Source organism: Calonectris borealis, chromosome 4, assembly GCF_964195595.1.
Source record: "Calonectris borealis chromosome 4, bCalBor7.hap1.2, whole genome shotgun sequence".
Taxonomy (NCBI): domain Eukaryota; kingdom Metazoa; phylum Chordata; class Aves; order Procellariiformes; family Procellariidae; genus Calonectris; species Calonectris borealis.
Window position 1 is genome coordinate 57,902,603 of NC_134315.1, and position 23,100 is coordinate 57,925,702.

Here is a 23,100-nt window from a genome sequence, read left to right on the forward strand (position 1 = left end):
TTGTTTTTTTCTGGATTTATCTATTCATATTTCAGAAGACTTTATACCATCAACATAGTAGATATGTGGGAATCTATGTAATATGCAGACCTTTTACCTTGAAATCACAAAGTTAATAGAAAACTCATGAAAATTACTGTAAGAAGGGGAATTGACATTTTAATGTTGGAGAAAGATGTAAGCAATCAGCTTACAGAGGTGGGTCTGCTTTATACCACAGTTTACTGCTTGTGAAACTCTTCTGATTTATTCCCAAGTAGACAAGCTCTCCTGTATGTCAGTTCATATTTTTAATACTTTTTCAATGGACTGTGTAGATATTTTGTCTTCTTCTAATCTGCCATGTTGAAGATACTTATATATCTTAGGCTTAAGAATTTTAACGCCTTTGATATAAATAAAATGTAAAAGATAAGCATAAAGTGGCAGAAGGTAAGAGGCTAACAGCTTTCTGAGGCAGAACTAGATAGGGGAAGAGGGTTGTGGTTTTTTTTCATAAAACTGAGCTTTGCATTTTGCATGTCCAAGATGAATCAGATTTAATTCTGCTAGGAAATACAACATTGTCTTAGGTATGTATTTGCTAAAATAAGAAACTGAAACGTGTTGTCTTGAAAGGAATCAACAAATCTAAAGAAACCTTATGCATCCATGTTAAAATATTTTTCATATTTTTCTATAATATCGAAGTGTGCTTTCACAGAAGTGCATGGAGGGTAAATATTTAGAATTTGTCGGTTTGATAAACTTTGCATTTAACAGTGTTTTCTTAGTCATTTTGATTCTTCCATCTCTTTATGTGTGTCTCTTTTTGTTTTCTTTTGTGACACAGTAAAACAAGTAAGTATTCTTAAGGAAGAGGCAATAAAATTTTAAGTCTTCTAAAGTTAGCAGGCATATAGCTTTTCTCTGTTGACTTGTTTTAAAATTGACTGGATACTGTTTAACTTTTGACTAATTACGTTTTTAGATCACAAAGACTGGAAATGCTCACTGTGTTAGAAAACTTTGTTGCTGTAGATGCTGCAGAATGTTAATTATGGTTTTGTGTTTGCTAAAATTTTGAATCTAACATTGTAAGCCTGTGTAGAAAATTATTTGGTTCATAACATATCAACGCTAGCTTGAGCTACACTTTAGGGTTTGCTTTTTCTTTTTTCCTTATTTTATATGATCATAAAACATGATAGCCTGCCCATATCCCATATTGCCTGTGTTCTATACTCAGTTCCATTGTAAAGGCACCTTACTTTTCTGATACAAACAAAATATATGCATGTCTAGAGGGTGTGTACATGTAATATAAAGTATTTATTTACAGATTTAACTCCAGTAAATCTGTGTTAGCATTTATAATGATTTAAAGTGAGAATTTTTATGAATAATGCAATAGGGGGGAAAAAAAAAAAAGACGACACCAAATACGCTTTTCCTTTTTCTAGTGAACCGGAACTATAATGGTTTCTGGTTTTTTTGAATGCCTTTCTGTAGGATACAGATATTGCTATTTTGTTTAAAATGTGTTCAAGTATGTAATGATTGCTTCTATTTTCCACCTCTGCTTTTTTAGATGTTAACTGAATTGGTCTATTTTTTTTTTCAGTCATCAGTTCAAAGAAATTTTGTCCTACAAGGTATGTAAAAGGGTTGGGGGGGAAGAGGGTTATGTGCAGTTTCCTGTGTTTCACTGGGTCTTCTTATCAAATGAAATGTAAGTGGTTGTGTTTTAAATGCAAGGAGGAGCATGTGTTATGTGAAATGTTCATTAGTAGTGCAGATGTCATTGTGTTGCTTCCTCTCCACTATCCATTTTTTTAAGGCTTTTTTTCTTCAATAAAATTAAATAGTTTCTCCACAAAAGAACTTTTTTTATCATAATGTGTAAGCGAGCCATTCCTAAGATACTTCGACATGTATCAGTTAACAATTACAGGATACCAATTTATTTAGGCCTTAAATACAACTTTCATACTGTGGAAATGTCTGATCATTTTTTAGGTAAAATTATTGCTTTTATAGATACTATTTTCTGATAAACATTAGATTTCTCTCTCTAATTTATGTCTAGAAGATTGGATGTAGTAAGTAGGAAGAGCTTATTCTCATCAGCAAGAATTTTACACAGGATTGTTTTAAAAACATTATTCAAAATGATTTCAAAAATATTCAAATGTGTTTTGACCTGGGGGAGCCATGGTCTGTGTGGAGATAGTCTGAGAGAAAAGTGGGAGATCTGACAGAATGAAGATAACAGATAACATGGGAGTGAAAAAGCACAAGAGCAGAGACGTGGGCAGCAGACAACTGGTACTGATCTGTTAAGCTTTGTCTAGTGCGTTTAAACTAGTTAGTGATGAGCAACCAGAAATTTGAAGGTTAGATGCACTTAATGTGGCATGGAAAGAAAATGTTTCCATTTGAGAGAAGCAAGGTTATATAGAAACTTTACTAAGTTTACATGCCAAATCCTAGACAAGGTCTTGGTGTTTACAATATAGAAAATGAATTTTGAGGATGCAGAATAATCCTTTGTAACAGAAATATGAGAGACACGCAGTATTTCTAATATCCAAATGTTTTTTGGGACAGTGAGCACAGCAAAGGTAGCAGGAAAATGGAGATTATCCTTTTTAATCCTCAAGTAAGAGGGCATTTAAAAAATTCAGAAAATTTCCAGCCATCTTATATAGGGAAGTTCAGTTATCTGGTAATACACTAATCTTATCTTCATGACAGTCTGGTTTATGTACACTTTACTAATTTACGTAGAAGTAAATGTCCATAGATTGAGATGATAAAAGCGGCACAGTGGATTTGGACCTGCCATTATTTTTTCCCTTGATTTAACATTCTTTTCAACACATTTATATGTTTCTAAAACATAATCATGAAGAACTCGGGTTTCAGTTCAGAAAAAGTTTATTTGCCAACATATTATTAAAAGTAGTTGTCGTGGTTTAACCCCAGCCAGTAACTAAGCCCCACACAGCCGCTCGCTCACTCCCCCCTGGTGGGATGAGGGAGAGAATCGGAAGGGTAAAAGTGAGAAAACTCGTGGGTTGGGATAAAGACAGTTTAATAGGGAAAGCAAAAGCCACGCACACAAGCAAAGCAGAACAAGGAATTCATTCACTACTTCCCATCGGCAGGCAGGTGTTCAGCCACCTCCAGGAAAGCAGGGCTCCATCACGCATAACGGTTACTTGGGAAGACAAACGCCATCACTCCAAACGTCTCCCCCTTCCTTCTTCTTCCCCAAACCTTATATGCTGAGCATGACGTCATATGGTATGGAATACCCCATTGGCCAGTTGGGTGAGCTGTCCCAGCTATGCTCCCTCCCAGCTTCTTGTGCACCTGGCAGAGCATGGGAAGCTGAAAAGTCCTTGACTAGGTAAACATTACTTAGTAACAACTGAAACATCAGTGTGTTATCAACATTCTTCTCGTACTAAATCCAAAACACAGCACTAGGAAGAAATTTAACACTATCCCAGCCGAAACCAGAACAACACTACAGAGGTAGTGGCAATTATAAAGTCAAGGGTGCCCAGATTAGGATAGTGTGTATAATCTCATTAAAGATCAGTGGATTTTTTCTTAATCTGTTAATCCATGGAGGTTTAAATCACAGGATTTATCAGCACTAGAAGTTCCAGCATTTTATTATTTGTGTTGCAGAAGGGCACAGGGGCCAAGGATAGTGCTAAAAAATACTGCTGCTCTTAATAATGTAGGAGTCTATACAAACGGTCTAGGCTGGTTGGTGCCTCAAATAATCCTAGTTATAAATAACTTTTGTTATCCAGCTAGCTATATGCATTTTTATATTTCATATTAATAAATTGTTACAGGTTATTGGCTAGTAGCCAGAGCTGCCATGTGTTAGCCAGACGTTGTCTGTGAAACCCCCTCCAGTTTCCATTTTAAATTTGTTTCTCTTATCTTTCATTTTAGTGAGATCTGAAAAGACATCCAGAAGTCTGGCAATTCCAAAACTTTTTTGATGAGAACATTATGCTGTAATTCATTATTTTATAGCTGCAAAGAATAAGGTTACGATAGCTGTAGATTTCTACCATGATACATTTTGAGACTATTTGTCAAGACACTTTCCCTATAGGAGAATTGGAAAGTAAAACTGAATAACTTTGCACATACAGCTTTGAAAACTTAATGGGAATTGAAGGCGTGGGTGTTCTAGTAAGCAAGTTAACTGTTTATGCACACACAAAGTTTGGACAGTTTATCTCCATTATTTTAGAATTGCTTTTCTTATTTCTGCCAACAGGGAATGTCACAATTTAATGACTGTCTTGGGGAAGCGTTGTAGTCATAACTGAGGCTCTAGTTAAACTTTTTGGATCATCTCTGTAGGAAGCCAAGGCACTAGAGTCAGTCCATATATTCTGGTTAAGTGGTGAGGCTTACCTTGGCTCTGGTCTAGTCAGATGAGCTGAGAACTTGATGTTGCAAAGAGCCAGCTTGTGTTGGGTGCCTGAATGCAGGTGAGGGGTACTGTGCTAATGTGGATCTTCTCTCTCTCCTCTGAATGCCTCTTTTTCTCCCCATGCTGCCTATCACTGCTTCTTCTCTCCTAACAGCAGCCACATTACCTGTGGCTTTCCTCCATTCTCCGGTAGTCACATCTGGGTTTAACGTTTTCAGCTCTTTTGTACTACAAAAATAGCCATATTTGAACCGAACTGACTGGGCATAACATGTTTAAGTCCTAAACATGTTATAACATGTTCTCATTTTGCTTGCATATTTCTTATGGAGCTGTGAGCTGAAAACCTTCATGTGAATGAGCTGTACTAAGGAACAAATATCCCTGCCTCAAGATATTGTAAATTTATTTAAATGAGTAACATTTAAGAATCAAGTAGCAATAATATTTTATTTTATAATATGTGGGCAAACTTTTTTGTGGTCAGGTGTCTATTAAATTTATGAATTGGATGGAGTGTACTGTGGAGGGACTTACCATCTTGATTTAATATGAAGATGGGATTTCATTCAGGTTTTTTTGTGAAATGAAGACTTTTGGATGTATATATCCCCCTAATAAAAAGCTGGAGTAAGTATCCTTACTTCACAATACTGAAGTAAGCTGAAATATCCTTAGATGAAGGTGCTCTCTCCATCTGTTACAGGAACCAAACATTTAACATAATCATTTTATATCAGACAAGAATTTAAAAAAAAAAAAAAATTATTCTTTTTGATGCAAGACACGTCCTTCTTTCAGAACTATAGCTCTGGACCCTTTGCTTAGCAGAGTACTTTTTGTAGTTGTCTGTTTCTGTTTTCTCCCTGTGACATTATAGGAGACTTGGGAATGTTGTACAGTTCTAAAATGGTTCTCATTTACTCTGTCCTGTTCTTAATATTGCAGCTGTCCCAAAGAGCACAGCTGTCATCAAAGCATTAATTTCATTGCTACACTTTCAAGGCTTTTTCTCTCACCATCTGGCTAACTTGCCTTCATTAGCTTGGCTGGTCTTTGAGAAACCATTATGCTAGCATAGGTAGTGTTTTTTAAAGGCAAATGAGGATGTGGTTCTGCCTGCCTGTGTAGTGATCTAAGCAGTGAGTAAGGTGGTGGGGCTAACCCTCCACTGCACCATACCCCTGGGTGGCAAGGCAGGAAGAAACCAACAGTAGCTGTTGTAGAAGCCTCTGCAGAAACTTTAAGTGGAACAGGGATAGTTTGAAAGTGAATTGTGCTCATTTTGATGTAGGAAACTTTCCTATTCACAGCCAGGTATTTTTTGCCTTCAGTATCAATTTTGCCTTCAGGATCTTTTGGGTTGATCCTGAATGGAATTGGCAGAGCAGAGGAAGTTTGACCCACAAGGTGATTCTTCTAAGATTCAAAATCACTGCTTGGGAGAAATATGCAGTAGTTCAAATCACCTATGTAAGAATTTTGTCTTGGCTGCTTATTGATGCAGAGATGCTGCCCCATGATGACTGTGCTAAAAGAAGGCTTTGTTGCTCATCAGTAATTGAAGGCAAAATTAGTCTGCAGTATGTCTTTGAATAATGCTATCTTGTATACATTGCATCCAATTCAACTGCTGCAGAGGATTAAAGAAAATTTGGCAAGAAACAAATACTCATGAGTAGAAATGCGGTCGTAGTTACAAACACTTGATTTACACACATATTTACAAGCCAAAGCAGTATCAAAATTAGGATTTGCACACAGGTGATTTTTCTAGAAATATGGTCTTCCACATGATAGTGTTTTTGATACTTTTAAACATTTAATTAGATTTTTCTTACTTTATTTGGAAGAGGGAAATGATAATGGACCAAATTTCTTTATTTTTTTTTTCCTAGGAGCACATGATCCTTTGCAGATTTGCAGATCAGACAGCTGTTCAGCTTCCACCTGAACGCAGGCTAATTGGTATGAATTTCTGCAGCTGTTGTGTAAACTATCTCAGTAATGTATTTACCTTGATACGTAAAGGAAGAAGTAGTACACTTATGAATGGCATTGAGTTGCTGTCTTCACATAACACTTGAAAAATTTGAGTTTCTTCACATTTCGCCTCTTGCTGTTCTGAACTGTGGTATAGAAACTCTTTTCTTCTTTCAGAATTATCAATATGAGATAGAGGGTTTGCATTTTACTGATTTTTGTTGCTTCACCTTTTTTTTTTTTCCCACCATTCTCTGAAAAGAATGAGGTCTTTGTAAAGTTCACTAAAGTCCTGCTAGTGCCATTTTATCTTACATTAAAAGCGCAGGCTATTCATAGTAGTGATTTTCAGTGTGCACTCTTTGTCCTGCTTGTAATCGCTGGTGATAACTCTCTTAGAAGGGCAAACATCTAATGCCAGCTGGAAACAATAAGGCTAAATTGCAGAGGCTGAGCTAGCTTTGGTACAGGCAGGCTTAAGAACTGATAAACCTATTTGGCCCACCTCATTATTAGGATCATCATAATAATATTAGAAAAAAACCCAGAAGGTTTTCTGGGATATATTTTTTTTTTTAATAGTGAATGATATTTATAATTTGAAGACTTTGCCAAGAACACAGTTTGGCTTACCCCTTACCTGAGGTACCAGCCTTCCCATTGTGGGGAAGCTTACGTTACAGCTACAGCAGTGCATGACTCGATTTTTACCTTTTGGTAGTCAGTTCTGTTTCAGGTTTGTACTTTATTGCCATTCTGAGTAAGAGCAGCTGCCTTCTGTTGGGTCATTTCTGTGCAATTAATTGCCAAAGTAAGTTGATCCCTGAGATTTTAGTTTCTTGGTCAGGTGTCAATGATTTCTGAGGAAAAGAAATGCAAGAAGCTATCATTAAGGTGGCGGGAATTTCAATACTCAGAAGGACTGCAAAATACATAACACTTCAAATATTTGGAATAAGCAAAGCCATTTCTTCATTATGTGCAATATTCTAGTATTCTTTGACTTACAGAAGGGTATAACGTGCTCCTGTCTGGTATTAGTGTTCTGATGGAAGCCATGAACTAGCTTCCAGGTCAGAAAAGACAGAAGAGGCTGGGAACTCTCAGGATATAACTGCATTCTTGGCTTGCAAGAAACACTTAGAAAGTATGTTAAAGCATTAGTAGCAAATAATCATAATGTTTTTAAAAAGCTTCATTTGAAGAATTCCAAGTATTTCCTATACTACTGCACAAAAAGAAAATAACACAGATTCTGGGATAACAATATCTATTTTATAATAAATTTGTTGGCTCTTTTGCTATCATCACAATATTTGGAAAAAAAAAAACCAAACCAAAACCATAAGAGCAGTGTTCAGTTACCAGTGTAGCACCCCGCATTGTCTCCTGCTGATTCCCAGGTGGACTGAAAATTGGAAAAGGACACAAAAAACTTTTTGAAAGATTGTAACTTTTATCTGTTCTCTGTCTCTCAAACTGCAATTTTTTTTCACAAATTTAACTTCTATCAGGGCAAAGCACGTAAAAAACCAAACATAAATCTTATTCCTCTCCCTTCCCCTACATCATTGCTTTTTCTGTTTTAAAGAATTTTTCCTTAAGTTCCATGTAATACTAATCTCTTTCAGTGAAGATCATTCCCATTTCAGTGTTCTGTTTTGGTTTTGAAACTGGTTTTACGGGAATCTTGTTGGGGTTCTTTTAAGTTTTGGTTGCAAATAATTGAAGATTGAATCAGATCAGTGCTGCAGCCATGGTGAGATTTTTTTTTTTAATTTAATTTTGTGCAATGCGTGATCAGGTATTGAGAAAACTGTAGATTTCATTTAATGAAAATATTCCTGAATAGACGGATACTTTTTCTTTTCTATTGTAAATGGTGGCAAAATGACTCGTTCTGCTACTTTCCGAATGTTTAAGGATTGTATTGTAAACTCTATTTTCGCAATTACCACTGAATTTATGCAGCTTCAGTGAAGTGACAAATCATTTTGTTTAGTTACCTGTAAGCCCGTAAAGCACTAAAGTACAGCATTCTGTCTGTGACTGTCATGGCTGAAACAACACATTTGTCAAAGCAGTTATCGCCAATTCCTGTACTATCTGTGAACGTAAAAATATGCAGTTGAACCCAGTTCTGCTACACACAGCAATTCCCTCTCAAATGAACAAAGTTCTGTTTCCTATTTTCACTGGACATGTGTGTTTTATCCACTATATGCAGCAGTGGCACCTGAGTGCAAACATACTGAATGGTTTTGTGAACATCGCTACAGCACACCTGATTTATTCTGTCTGATCACAGAACTGCTCCATGTATTTCACACATTCTCACTGAGAGCACCCAGGGAACCGGCCCCCAATTCTGACAATCCCAATTCCCCCTTAGTGTGTACACTTTGAATAATAACGATATTGCTGTCAGTGGCAGGAGCGTGTACATGCCATTTTGTTTAACCAACCACAGGTTCTGTGAAACCGCAAATGTAGGAGAATAGTGCCACAAGAAGTAGTTTATGGAGATCTGCCCAATACTACAGCCACCTAACAGATGCATACCAGGGCTTGTAATGGTAACAGGCACTCAAACTCTGTATATATTCAGGGCAAGAGGTAGGCAGTTCCAGGGGGTAATTTGGAATGCCAGACTTGTATCCTGATGGTAAACAGAATGAGTGCTCCTGTCTCTTCCCTTCATAGAATCATTTAGGTTGGAAAAGACCTTTAAGATCATTGAGTCCAACCGTTAACCTAACACTACCAAGTCCACCACTAAACCATATCCGTAAGCATCACATCTACACGTCTTTTAAATACCTCCAGGGATGGTGATGCAACCACTTCCCTGGGCAGCCTGGTCCAGTGCTTGATAACCCTTTCGGTGAAGAAATTTTTCCTAATATCCAATCTAAACCTCCCCTGGCACAACTTGAGGCCGTTTCCTCTCATCCTGTCACTTGTAACTTGGGAGAAGAGACCGACACCCACCTCGCTACAACCTCCTTTCAGGTAGTTGTAGAGAGCGATGAGGTCTCCCCTCAGCCTCCTCTTCTCCAGGCTAAACAACCCCAGGTCCCTCAGCCGCTCCTTATAAGACTTGTGCTCCAGACCCTTCTCCAGCTTCGTTGCCCTTCTCTGGACACGCTCCAGCACCTCCATGTCCTTCTTGTAGTGAGGGGCCCAAACTAAACACGGTATTCAAGGTGTGGCTGAGTACAGGGGGATGATCACTTCCCTTCTGCTGGCCACACTATTTCTGATACAGGCCAGGAGATGCTATTGGCCTTCTTGGCCACCTGGGCACACTGCTGGCTCATGTTCAGCCGGCTGTCAACCAGCACCCCCAGGTCCTTTTCCTCTGGGCAGCTTTCCAGCCACTCTTCCCCAAGCCTGTAGCGTTGCCTGGGGTTGTTGTGGCCGAAGTGCAGGACCCGGCACTTGGCCTTGTTGAACCTCATAGAGTTGGCCTCGGCGCATGGATCCAGCCTGTCCAGGTCCCTCTGCAGAGCCTTCCTGCCCTCGAGCAGATCAACACTCCCGCCCAACTTGGTGTCATCTCAGACCCCAAATATATTTAACTGTACAGTTCTGTCAGGAACAAGAAAAGGCGTAGGATCATTGGCTTTGAGACTGAAGCAGGATTGTGCTTTATTCGTGACTTGAGGCTGTATGACTATTAGTGATAAAACATTTCAGGGAAGTGCTAAATCTTTCTTGCCAGAGAGTTTCAAACTGCTGAAAATACAATCTGACAAATCAGTTCTGTATTTCAGAACATAGTAATCAATTATAATGAGTAAATATGTAAAGACAAATGGGCCCATCACCTTGGCATGGCTGTATCATAATACAAACTTCTAAGCAGAAAAAACCCTTGAATTTATCCTTCCCATTTTTTCTGCAGATAAATCTGAGATAAAATTAGTTTTTATTAGTAATTTAGTACTTTTGTTTATGAACAGTTAGATTCATATGTCTCAAATCAATTACTCTGGATCACTGTTTGGTATTTTAGTCTTTTATTGGTATTCAATAACGAGAGGTTTTCAGATTTTAGGTGAAAATACAGGAGGAAAACAGTTATGGTTATAAACGGAGTAGAAGTTTGGCAATTCAGAGAGCTAAGGGGTAAACTAGGCATTTTTTTTCTTCCTGTGGCTTTTGCATTAATGCATGGATTTTTCGGTAAGTTTTGAGAATACTTCAAAATAGTTGTGCCTGTTATGTTTCTCCATATACAAAGAGTTAACAATCCTTCTCAAGTTCTTTGCTAAATGAGGGTTACAAGTCACAGATGTGATTTAGAACTATTAATGACTGTCTAGTTGAAGTAAAACAGATTAAGATAGTTTTTAAAGTAGATTTGGAACTTATTTTTTAGATGACTTACTGATGTGTTTTCCTAACATTGAATATTGAAGTGCACATTTCTGATAACGTTTCTACATTTTTAGAGTTGCTATGGTCTCCTTTGCTCTCGTTTTAGGAAAGCAGTGTATGGGGCTTGTGGATCTGGATCGGGCATGGGCTGCAGAAGAACATAACTACTCTGTCCAAGTTATATCTATGGAGCCAGAGAGTTGTTCTCCAAAGAACAATATGTTTGTGGGCACCCCTACTTAGAGTGTGAAACTTGCATTTGGTTTGAAGTTGAACGTAAATCTTCAGTGCATAATGACATCCAGCAGATACAAGCATAGCTGGGAACCAGACATCACGCATCTTGAACCCATTGCGTTGGGAAAAGGAAGCAGCACAGAAAGTCTTAGTGAACTGCATGCAGAGCATCACAAATCGTACTTGTTATGTGTCATTAAGCAACTTTTGGTTCTCTTATTGAGAAGTTTCTGGATCTAACGACTGCATGGAATCATACCCATCTGCAAAGGTTTAGAAAAAAGTTGGTCTCATCGAAGGGAAGGTGATTTCCTTTTTAGTAAAGCTGTCTTGGCTGCTTCAAAATTGCATTCATGTTCAAAACTGCATTTGTGCTCATAAGCAGAGCCGTTATCAGCCAATATTGCAGATCACTAGAGGACCAGAAAAGATCAAATTTATGGTGTTAGTGAAGAAGGCTGTGCAACAGGTGATGGCTTGACTTGGCTGAAGAATTCCATACTACTGTAGGAAGATTATTTTTAATAAAAGTCCATCAGAATACTTTGGGCATCATTCTGCTTATAGAAAAATACATTCTAACTTAGCAATCTTTTTAAAAAGACTTAAAAATTATCTTTAAATATTACACAAGTATGCTGTAACCAGGCATTTGAAAATGTGTTTAGTTAAAGAAAGCAAACCCGTATTTATCCATTGACCAGATTACGGGAGTAGAGATGATGTTAGTGAATGGATACTTCACTGCCAGCTCTGCTAATTGAAGTATATTTCTTCCCATCCTTAAGAAACTAGATGTCAGAAGAAATTTTTAAGGACAGTTCATGTGTCTGTATACATCATCTTCATTGATTTTATATTCAATTTAAAATTTGAACAAAGTTGCAGTTGTGGAACCATTTGAAAAGGTCAACCACACACATGTTACTGTAAAATGAAAATAAATGTTCTTCTGTGCTCTGATTAGTAGGCAGTTTTCTACCCTAATTTAAAATCATCTGTTGACACTAACACAATGGAAAATAGCTTCTAACAAGATTTTTCCTACATATTTATGGGTTTGATATGTTTATGAATTCTGCTATGGATTAATTTAAATATATCTGAAGTTTGGTCAGTGTGAACATACCTTCAGTGCATGTGGCAAACAGAATTATAAACAACAATAGGTATTGGAGGAAAAAAAAGGATCCTGAAATATTTCATTCTTCATGAAGCTTATATCTCTAAAAGGTAAAATACTTGGGTTTTTTTAACGTGAAGACTGAAGGAACCTGCATGCTTATTTGGAAGCACAAAGGTAAGCAAGTAGGTATGATTTCATACCTTTAGCCTGAGTTCTTCAGTGGATAATGATGTAGTACTTTTTCTGCAACTTTTTATAGTTACAGGAGTAGCTGGAGGTCGGAAGAATATATAGCAAATATAAAATATGTGGCAATACGAATTGCTTCCAGGGTTTTCTCTCATACTTGCCCAAAGAGAACTCAGGTTTTAAGATAGCAGTGTGTCTGAACATTATCCATGTTAAATTAACTTTATTTAGAACTCCAGATACTACATCTGGAGTGAGAAAATGTCTCTTCATTACCTTTCTCTGCTGAAGGAAGAACTCATCAAGGTGAGACACCTGATGCAAGTTTTGATGCTGTTTACGGTAAGGATTTTCACAATGCTCTGCTCCAGGCAATGGGTACCAATATGAGTGTTTTAATCGTGGTGATGTTGAATATTTGGCATGGTCTGATATTATGCAATAATAAATAGCTTATAGTAGAGCAAAAATCTGTGCTGTTACATGCTTCAAAATTTCTACAATACCAAATACCAATCTCTCTTTCGTTTGGGGTTTTTTTTCCATTTTTTAAAGTACCTGTTTTCATGTTAATGATGCAGTTTCCCACAGGTGTTGCTTATTTGTGATTTAGGTAAGTCACAATATTTTATATCTGCTGCTCCACATAGAACTAGGCTTCACAGGAAGAAAAGATTTATGGAAGCAAGGGAGAAAACCTGCAAAACCAGTGCTGTGTGTATGTCCATCATGACATCCCGTTTTTCTTGGATGAGCCAAACTATAGAAAGTGAGTTTGAGATTTTTTTTTTTTTTTTCCACAGATCAGGGATATTTTGATGGCATCTTGTAGTATCCATCACCTTGATGGCTTACAGGAAGGATAGTGAGACTGCATCCCATTTGTAGTACTGCTTTGTGATCTTTGTTGGCATCAATGGGCTCTGGTTTCGTTTCTTCTCAGGAGAATAGAATCTTCCTCATGTCTGAGGATGGAGTTACCTTACTGTGAATAGTAAAGCCTGAACTCTACTTGAGGTAAACTGATATTTTCTTTATCGAAAACTGAAGAGAAGCAGATGAAAAAAAGCGTAAAAAGGAGAAGATATTTTCAACAGCTGATAATAGCTAATTTACCACAGATTAAATTGCCACTCTGTGCCATATACTTCCCTCTAGAAATGTGAGCTTAATTATATTAATTTTTAGGTGTGTTAGTTTGTTACATGTTTCCATATACATAAATGGTATGGAATGAATAGAGCCTAGAATTCCCTAAACAAGGTGACTGGACGTCGTGATCCTGGTAAGTGAACTCTTGTTGTTCTTCTAGCAGCTTGTTATGCAAGGAGCTAGCTTGATATCCAAGATGCAGATCTAAATACTATTTGTGTTTCTTATGTGTCTGGCTCCACTGGGACCAGTTGTAGGGTGAACAAAATATTGTCCTAACATAGTCATAATTTTCCATTGTCTTGCCAGTCTTCTTTTATGTTACCCTCATAGCCAGTAATGCTGGAAAAAGTAAGTTTATAACAGGAAACAGATGACGAAACTGAACTGAGCTTCTGTGTGTTAGTCATCTGTGTGTACATGTATCTTTATTTTTGTTCTTTCATTTTTGTCTTTATTGTGTTAATTATCTGCTTCCTCAATTCTATTTCAAGAGGTGTTAGTATTTCCATATTTAGGCATGGGTAGTAATAAACAAGGGGCATTCCTAGTAGCTACATTGTGCCACCTAATTTTTCTGTGGCTTGATCTTAACAAAAAAAATTGAGATGTTAGTATGACTCTGCTAAACCAATCTATAGATTTTTTTTAATGAAAATTACACGTTGTCAAAATTACCCCTTGATTGTTCTTACAAAGACGCGTATGAAATGATTCATTCGCAGGGCTGCCATAAATTTTGGACTGATGTTTTCTGTTTCTGATTATTGCTTGACTTTCAGCTACCTGGTGGATGTTATTTGAAAAGGCAATGATAATAAGCAGAAATGTCTTTTTAAGTAGCTGTCTTCCTAGATGACATGCTAGGCCAGGTATTCTTATAGAAAAGAACAATTAAAAAACTTAGATGGTCAAGTACGTACACATAGAAGTTTATGAGCGTCAAGTAATCTGCAGTGAAATGGCACACAGCTGATTTTATAATGGGTTTATATGGATATTAGTTTTGCTAGACACAATCAGCTGCAGCTATTTTCTGTCAAGAATTTGGTTTAGGATTACTAATTTACCCTTTCAATGAATTTTTTTTTTTTAAAGAGTGTTGAGCTAAAAAAGCATTGCTTAACAAAAGGTAACTGGACAGCTGAAGTGTTGATTTCAGTCTTAGTGCTTAGTTGCTTAGTCAGCAGAAAGAAAAGCACGTTTTTTCCTTTAAGCCTCTTCAAGTACTACTTTCAGTGTCTTTGCCTGGGAGCATTGGCCTGTCATACCAAACTCCTGATGTACAATCTCAGTCTAAGTTCCTGTAATTTTATTACCACTTTTTTTTTTTAAAAAAAAAGGGAAAATCTAGGTATCATACATGTACCTGACTACCTGTCTAGTGTCAGAAATGTTACTTACATGCATCTTTAATAAAATGAAGAAAACCTCAGAACTGTCCATGTTCAGTCTTGCACTTAAACGACCTGGCTATCGTGGTTTCAGTTCAGTAGCTTGTCCTTAGCCAGTTTCAGCTTATTACAACTATCATTAAAAGAAATTCGATTTCCTAAGTTAATAATATATTAAGATTATATGCAGACAGTAAAACTGAAACCAGATTAATTTTCTCTTTCCTTGTAGCTTTTATTTACTCAGAAATTAAACGAATAGTGAAGTGTCCTGCTCTGCACTTTTCTCCTCAAAGTGCATTTAAGAAAATACCTCTATTTTCAAAATTCCCCTGGTAAGCCTCATATGTAAGGAACAGTGTTCAGGATAGTTTTATAATCAATCACTCAGGTAATTTCTAACTGAAAACAGAACAGTTTTTAAACTTTGTATGTGTCAAGTGGTATATTTCCTCACTTGTAACTCAAAATTATTTTACTTAAATGTTTGAATTTTTCACATACTTGGTTGTTGTTTTTTTTTTAAGGTGCTAGTGGAAATGTTCATTTTATGGAAAGTGAGTGATATTATTTGAGTATTCTTGTTAATAAAGTAATCGCTAATTCTAGAAATTAAATTATTGACTAATTCTATGCTTTTTCCCCTTCAGACTATATTTTACCTGATTGTTGCTGATCTTTCATAAGTTTGCACAGCATCAGCTGTGATTGAGCCCTTGAAACAGGTTTGCTAAATGATACAGTTTTACTAATATTGAATATGGCTATTAATTTTAGTGCTAATCTTTTTTAAAAAAAAAACCACCACGTTTTCCAGTATCATTGAGAAATATGAACGTGTTGTGTGAATTGAAATGTACCTGTATTGCTTCAGCAATTTTACTGTCACATTCCTTGTGATAATTTGTCATTCTTCCTGAGTGAAAGATTTCCCTTGAGCTTTAAGAACTAGAAGAGCACTTACTCAGGATACATGAGGGTTGAAATCACAGCTGCACTGAAGATAGCAAGCTCTCCATGATACTGAGGACAATAGGTTTTCATCCACTGACTTTCAAATACACGAAACATCACTTTTTAATTTTTTTTTGTACTGAGCCCCTTCTATGCTTGGAGTCCGTTGTTGCGGGTATTTGAAAAGTTTTAAGGGGCTTCTATTTTAAAAACATCTGAGTTAGCTTCAAATGTAAATACTATCTTTTTGGGGTTGTTAAATTGATCTTTTGAGAGGTTGAATGAGACTTGGCTAATAGAATCTGTAATACCATATTGGAGTTGTGACCTCTTGATGAAAAGCTCTTGAACTGTTTTATATATATCGGACTTGAACAATGGCAGAAATCTGCAATTCTCTAGGTTGACATGCATGCAGCAGAATGGAAAATAGACGTGGGATGCAGAGCTAGAACAAAAAATACTGGGGATGAGCTCTTTGTACTTTCCCAGAGAGATACAGCTGGTAGTTGCTGAGTGCAGCAGACATGCAAGGAAGACAGGTCATAGCATATGTAAGTACCAAAGCGTAACAAGGCAGTGATAGCCCAGGGAAGTGTACCACGTGTGCCCAATCCAATAGGAAACATGCTCACAATGGAGACTTGATTCTTTCAGCACTAAGGAAGCATTTCATCAGCAGGTTGTAAAATTCTGCGCCTGTATATGGGACAACCATATGTAAGATATATTGCAACCCAATTTTATTCGATTCATCATGAAAATCATGTAAAACGTTTACACTACCCACTGATCAAAATGCATCGATAAACCACCTGCAGAGATGAACCATTGCTGTTTCTCACTTAACAAATCTGAAGGTTGAAAGATGCTGCTGATGTGGTGACATTATGCTGATGTGATATCATTTGTTCTCCTTTTTAGATCTGCTGTACCTACACACTTCTCTGCCACTTATGGTTTGGTTAGTTTGCAGCAAGTGCATTGGAGTGTAGAAATAATTTACTGCTGATCATATTACTGCTGATACTATTATTTTTTTTTAATTATTCCTTCTTTTCAATTGATGTCTTTTTGAGTTTGGAATCCGTTCATCAACACTAGTGCCCAATATGATATTTGTATATTGGTGAGGATTGAGTTACATTTCTTGAAGCTTAGAAGCAAAATCTCTATTCTGCCTGCCTTCAGAATCAGAGTGCAATTAAATGAGTGGTGGAGTCAGGAGAATTTTACATATGTGAGAACTAAAAGAATGTCAATGATTATGTTGTTACATATGTGATCATGAAATTTGGATAAACTACCACTTGCTAGTTGCAAAAGGATTAGAAATAGATATAGCATACCGAAAAAAGGCATTTGTGCTTCTTAGTGTTCACTTCATACGCCAAAGCCAAAGTCTAATTTCAGAAACTGTTTTTGATATTTTTCTGCACTTTAATCCATCAAAAACATTAGTTTACATTAAAATTAAACATTAACATTAGAATTCTTATACTTTCGTCAGTCCTAAGTAATTGTCATTTTATCTTTCTATTAGTGTGCTATTATAGCTCCCATTTTTCTTGCTTTCTCCTCTCCCAGTGCTAGTTTTCCAACCCAGATCATTACTTTGGGTGTGTTGGAACAGCATTCCATGCATATTTTTAATTGTTAACAGCTTTCTCTGAGCGTTAAAGTGTCAATTTAAAATAACATGCCAGTGTACTTAATATACCCTTTATTCTAATATGTCATTGTTGTAATTTTTAACATTTTTATTAGTATTTGGTTGCTTTTGCTGCATTTAGTGTTGTAACATTTCATTTAACATTATAATTAGAATTTGGAGGTTTTTGGAAGGAATGATATCTTCGAATCTATGAAGATAGAGTAGGTTACTGTACTTTGAACTGTTACCAGTACAACTGTGTTGTAGCTCAAACACCTTCAATTATATGCAAGAGAAATGCACTTGTCCAATCATGGACACAAGAGACAAAGGAAAATCAGCTCTGTTATATGAAAGTAATAAAGAGGAAAAGGCATATCTAAGGTAAACAATGCAAGAGTAAATTCATCTGTGCCATGGAACAGAAAATCCAAAAGTTAGCTTTCCTTTATCTTCAGCATTGTCCTGATGCCCAGCTTTTGATGTGTTTCTCAGTTTTAGTGTTTTTTCTTTGGATTTCTGTAATTTTCTTCACCCCCAAACAGTAGCATGTCAAAGGCCTTGGCATGACTCCAGTTACAGATGTATCATTCTGGAATGATTAGGGATTGATACGCAAATGTTACTAAAATGGTGTTGCAGGTAAGAAAAAGGAGAGAGAAATTTTGCAGTTTTAGAGCTTGTGTGGGGAGATGATACCTGTTTCTTAAGGAGGCTACAAAGTTAGATGGAAATCCTAGACATACCAGCTTGGAGGGCTTCCAAGAGGCCTTGCTCTGTGATTCTCCCAGGGATGGAAGTGAGGGTGACCTGCATATAGTTCCCTGTGTTCTCCTCCTTGCTGTAAGATTTACCTTTCTGAAATTATTGGGGAACCTCCCCAGGCTTCACCACCTTTCAAAGGCAATAAAAAGCAGCCTCATGATGATGCCAGCCAGCTCTCCCAGTACTCTCAGATGTGTCCTCTCTACTCCTGTGGACTTGTATGAGTTAGAGAACAGCGTCTAAATGGGGGAAACAGGTTGTGGCTATGGTATGATGGGAAATGTTAAAATGGAAATGTACCCATGGAAATGGATGAGTTTTCTCACCTATGAAATAAACATGGACAAGTCTAAAATTAACTTTTAATGTAGTCATTTAAAAAGAAAAAAAAAAAAAGCCACACAGTAACTACTCCACTGAGGAACATCTGACTTTTATCAGATGTTTTAGCCTAATATTTTCAAGACAGCTGGGGTACTTTTGGTGCAGGCATGTGGAGAGGAGCAGTGGGGTGTAAATGTGGAGAGGGAAGGGTGAGTTGAATGGAGGATGGTTATTTGAGATACTCCAGCTGTGGAACTCACTCCCTCTAGCAATTTTGTTTCCCTACCCCCCATATGTTTGTAGAGCAGTTTTTCATCTGGTGTTTCCTGGACTATGGACCATTTCTGGGTCATCTATGGCTGTTTGAATTGATAGATGTAAGAGCTGCTTATGTGTTTTTTGTGATAAGCTGACCTACTATTTGGTTGCATTCAGTCTATATTAAATACATATTAAAACACAAGCATAAGGTGAACAAAATAATGTAGGTGATTTTAATAGCTCATATACAAAGAATCCTATTATTTTGCAAAGAAAATACAAAAGTGGTGGTCTGGGATAACATCACCAACTTAGTGTAGAACTCTGGGGGTGCCAGTAAATTTGCAAACTTACAGGTAAGTGATCGTGTTTATAACGTGCATATTTCTTTGTGGCATCTGTATTTAGTCAGTGGAATTCCCTATGACAAACTATCACTGAGCCAGGTTTTAAATCAGGGTTTTAAATAGAGGTTTTTAAAATAAGGATAATGAAGTTATCCATAGTTAAAATAGATGATAGGGAAGGATCATGGGGGATGGAAGCTTCATGTTTTAGAACTTAGACCAAGAACTTGGAGCCAACTGCTGTTCATTAAAAACATTGTCGCTCCTTTCTCAGAGGCCTCCAGTCTGGACCACTGTTGGCAACCAGAAGAATCGAAGTTCTGATTCACTGTTGCAAATCCCAGGCGCCTTCCTTTAATTGAGGTCTGCAGTGGCTGACTTCTTAAAATTAACTTTTATTCAATTTTATTCTGCAACTACTAAAAGGCTGTTGAACTGCACAGCTTCTGGTTATTATGGGTTTTGTCCAGCTAACATTGTTTTTCATGTACTTCAGCATAAACTGTAGATTTCTTTCTTGAATAGATACCCATTTTCATACCCCTGCTGTGTTACAGTTCCTGAGCTGTAATACATATATATGGCTGTGCTTCAATACAAGCTTGGATGATGACATAATGGGCTGGTAATAACTCTTGCTGTGTTTTATTGACATTACTTTCTTAAATAAAATCACATCAGCTATAGACTACGCATGTTGCCTAAGAGGCCAGTAGTTATAGTAGGTATGTGTAATTTTGCACATTGCTTTTGCATGCTTTTGGCTAATTTTGTAGAAATAGCTAATGTTTGGCACCCATGAACGTTGTTTTTATTCATCTGGCATGTTCCCATTCAAATACCCATTTAATGCGGTCACCAACTATAGAAATAGTTAAACAATACTGTAAATGGACATGTTTTCTTTGTTGGGGTGATCGCTGACACACTGAATTCTTTTCATTAAGTAATTTGACCGCAAGCATCTCTTTACTTTGGAAAAAGAAGAGGAAAAAAGCTCTAGCAAATAGATTTTCTCTCAGTTTTCATATTTGCAGTGCTTATATATGGGGATATAATTAGAATTTCAGGATAAATTACACAAAGTATTGGATGAAAATCAAGACTAAAATGAACTTTCAATTCCTCTTTTTTGCATTTGACCATTACACACAAACATTTGGTTATAAATAGATACCTCATCCATGTTGGAGTAACATTTCATGTTCAAAGTAGGATTCTGGAAAAAAAAAATCCTCTTTAAAGTTATTTAAAGCAATTATGCAATTTGAAACCTTCAGTTAGTTTATGAATCTTTATTACAATTGGATTATTTTTGTATACTCTGTAATAAATACCAAAAAGCCCTCTAAAGTAAAACATGTTCCAGCTGAATAATCCTTACTGAGGGAATTTGCAACCGCAGTTGTTTTTAGCTCCTGATAATTTTACATTAGTAGGATATCTATATTCTATTAGTATACACAATAGCTACTGTTACAAGAATAAATACCATTGACATGTATACTGTCAACCTGATGGACATAAATAATCTAATTAATTTGTTAGCACTTACCTTGCTTGAAAGAAGTGGGAACATTCAAGTTCTGAGGATAACACAGCACCATTCTCTGTCTGCCATCCTTACTCAGAATTTGCTGCTGTTTGTAGAGATCACTAGAAAGTATAGTTTTAAAATTTTTCAGGATAGTCAGTCTTGTGCATCTGATCTTGAAGAATCTTAGTGTCTTTCTGAAGGTCATCTCTCAACCATGAAAATGTAGGCATACACATGCACAAAATTGCTATGACTTAATACCTACTTTCATCTACAGAGAAGAGTCAACGCAGTGCAGAAAGCAGTAAGGCAAAGTTTTTAGCTATTGCTCTCAAGCTGTTTTTGAACGGTGACACTTTATTCCTGGGTGATCAAGTCCACTAGACTCATACCTTACATGAAGCACAGCAGGTTTTCTGTAAGCTGTCTGGCTCTCCTAATTATATGCACCTTCCACACATTAAGAAAGAGTAGAAAATACTTTTCTTTACTCAGTAATTTTCTGGTTTGAACCAAGAAAATCAAAGCTAAAGTTGACACCCATGAGCCAAATAGGAAGAAATGACTAAAAGCAGTAAATGCCAGGAGGTGCTAGTTTAAGTCTAAGCTATACTCCAGACCCTGTTGTTCTGTCACTGTGTGAAAAGTGAGATGATCAGTCAGGCTTTGACATACAGGAGGACTCTATAGAAATTTCTGTGATCTGTCTCCTTAATGAAACATGTCCCTAGTGCACACTGATGCAGTGTTTCTTGGGGTTGTGTATGATGTAGATAGTTGCCCTACAAGTGTGCGCACCTAACTTTTTATTCATGTCAGTAATGCTATTGATGTTGGGGAAATGATTCAAAAACTAAATTAACTAAAAGTTCAGTACAATTAGGTTTAGGTTCAAAGGTTTGTTGGTTTGAATCCTGAAATCATAAGCTTCTGGGAGCCAAGAACCAGAGATTAGCATTTTTAATGTCATTTACAGTACAAACAAATCTGATCCTTTAAGTGGACTTCCTTTGATTGCTTCCTGATTCAGTATGTTTAAAATGTATTCCTTTTTCCTTATAGGATCATTGCCTTTAGTTTCAGTAAAAGTAGAAACCGAGTACTATGCAAGCTTGACAGTCTAATTTTCTGATGGGCAGCTGACATTCTTTAACTGCACTCAAAGGAAAAATGACACCTCATTTATCTGGATAGTTTCGCTTTAAGAGCTAACAGTTTGTCAGTTTAAAGGTGCAGCTTATAAACTATTCAGGTTATTGCAAAATATTTTAGAGTAGTTCAGGCTATACTTCTTGAAAGAAGGTAGAGCTTTTTATAGACACTACCCTGTCTATCTTTTCAACTCTTAATACTTCCTGTACTTGACCAAGCATAGTTATCAGTCATGGTTATTTATGTATTAGAACTAAAAAGACAGAAATGATATGTACTTTCTGAAACGTGACAGGAACCAACTTTTATCCCTTCGTCCTAGTTCCATCTTCTGTCTGTCCATAGAGCTGTTCATTAATTCTGTCATTAATTCTGTTACCTGTGGATTCTGCTATTTAAAGCTCTATAGGGCCCTTTAAACTTTGGAGTGTTTTTCATTTGTCCTAGAACATTTTGATACGGTCTGCAAACCAGTTTTTAAAATTGTTGACAGATTTGCTCCAGTCTCTTTCTTAGGTTTTCCCTCTCCTTTCATGCTAGCCGTTAGAATTTGTTTTCTATTCCTGAAATTTTCTCACTTTTCCTACTGCAAAGTGTCTTTATTACTGAAGGAAAAAGCTTCTAGTCTGGTGCTCCCAATCCATCTTGGCCAGAACTATTGTATTTCTCTACCGTATGAAAATTGCAGTTCAGGAGACTTCTGGTTTATTTCAACAGTTCAGGCATGTGTCGAATCGCATTTTAAAACGGAATCCCAAATTTATTGTCTCCTCTCAAAAGATATCCATGAAAACCCATAGAAGTCTTTAGAAGTGTTATTTGGACTTACTGTTTTTGAATATACAGCTTCACGAAGAACATAGTACAAAGTAAAATTGAATGTTACTGCATTGTTTTAGCTGAATATAGAAGAATCAGTAACTGTCTACCAAAACCTGTAGATAACCCTGAAACTGCTTCATTTCCTTTCATACTGAGCACTTAAGCCCATCTTAAATCTTTTCCATCCTCTTGTCTCTCACAATGTATTCTGAAGACATGAATTTCATGCACGTTTTAGTCTCTCAAATCCTACCTAATGAAAACCACAAACAAAATCTGTAGTGCTGAAAAGCATTAAAAGGCTCACAAACAGCTATCTGTGCAATAATCATCATACCAGTCGTGCTTTATTTATCTATTATTACACTAT

General features: G+C 36.7%; 1 protein-coding gene across 4 annotated transcripts in view; it reads left to right on the forward strand.

Annotated features, from left to right (window-relative positions):
- GSTCD (glutathione S-transferase C-terminal domain containing) overlaps nucleotides 1-11,573 on the forward strand; it is a 75,009-nt gene extending 63,436 nt beyond the window's left edge. For all 4 annotated transcript variants that reach the window (XM_075149683.1, XM_075149681.1, XM_075149682.1 and 1 more), the window contains 3 exons: nucleotides 1,604-1,634; nucleotides 6,349-6,418; nucleotides 10,923-11,573. In XM_075149683.1, the coding sequence (XP_075005784.1) occupies nucleotides 1,604-1,634; nucleotides 6,349-6,418; nucleotides 10,923-11,059 (238 nt within the window). In that variant the 3' untranslated portion in view covers nucleotides 11,060-11,573. The remainder of the gene's footprint in view (nucleotides 1-1,603; nucleotides 1,635-6,348; nucleotides 6,419-10,922) is intronic.
- The last annotated feature ends 11,527 nt before the right edge of the window (nucleotides 11,574-23,100 follow it).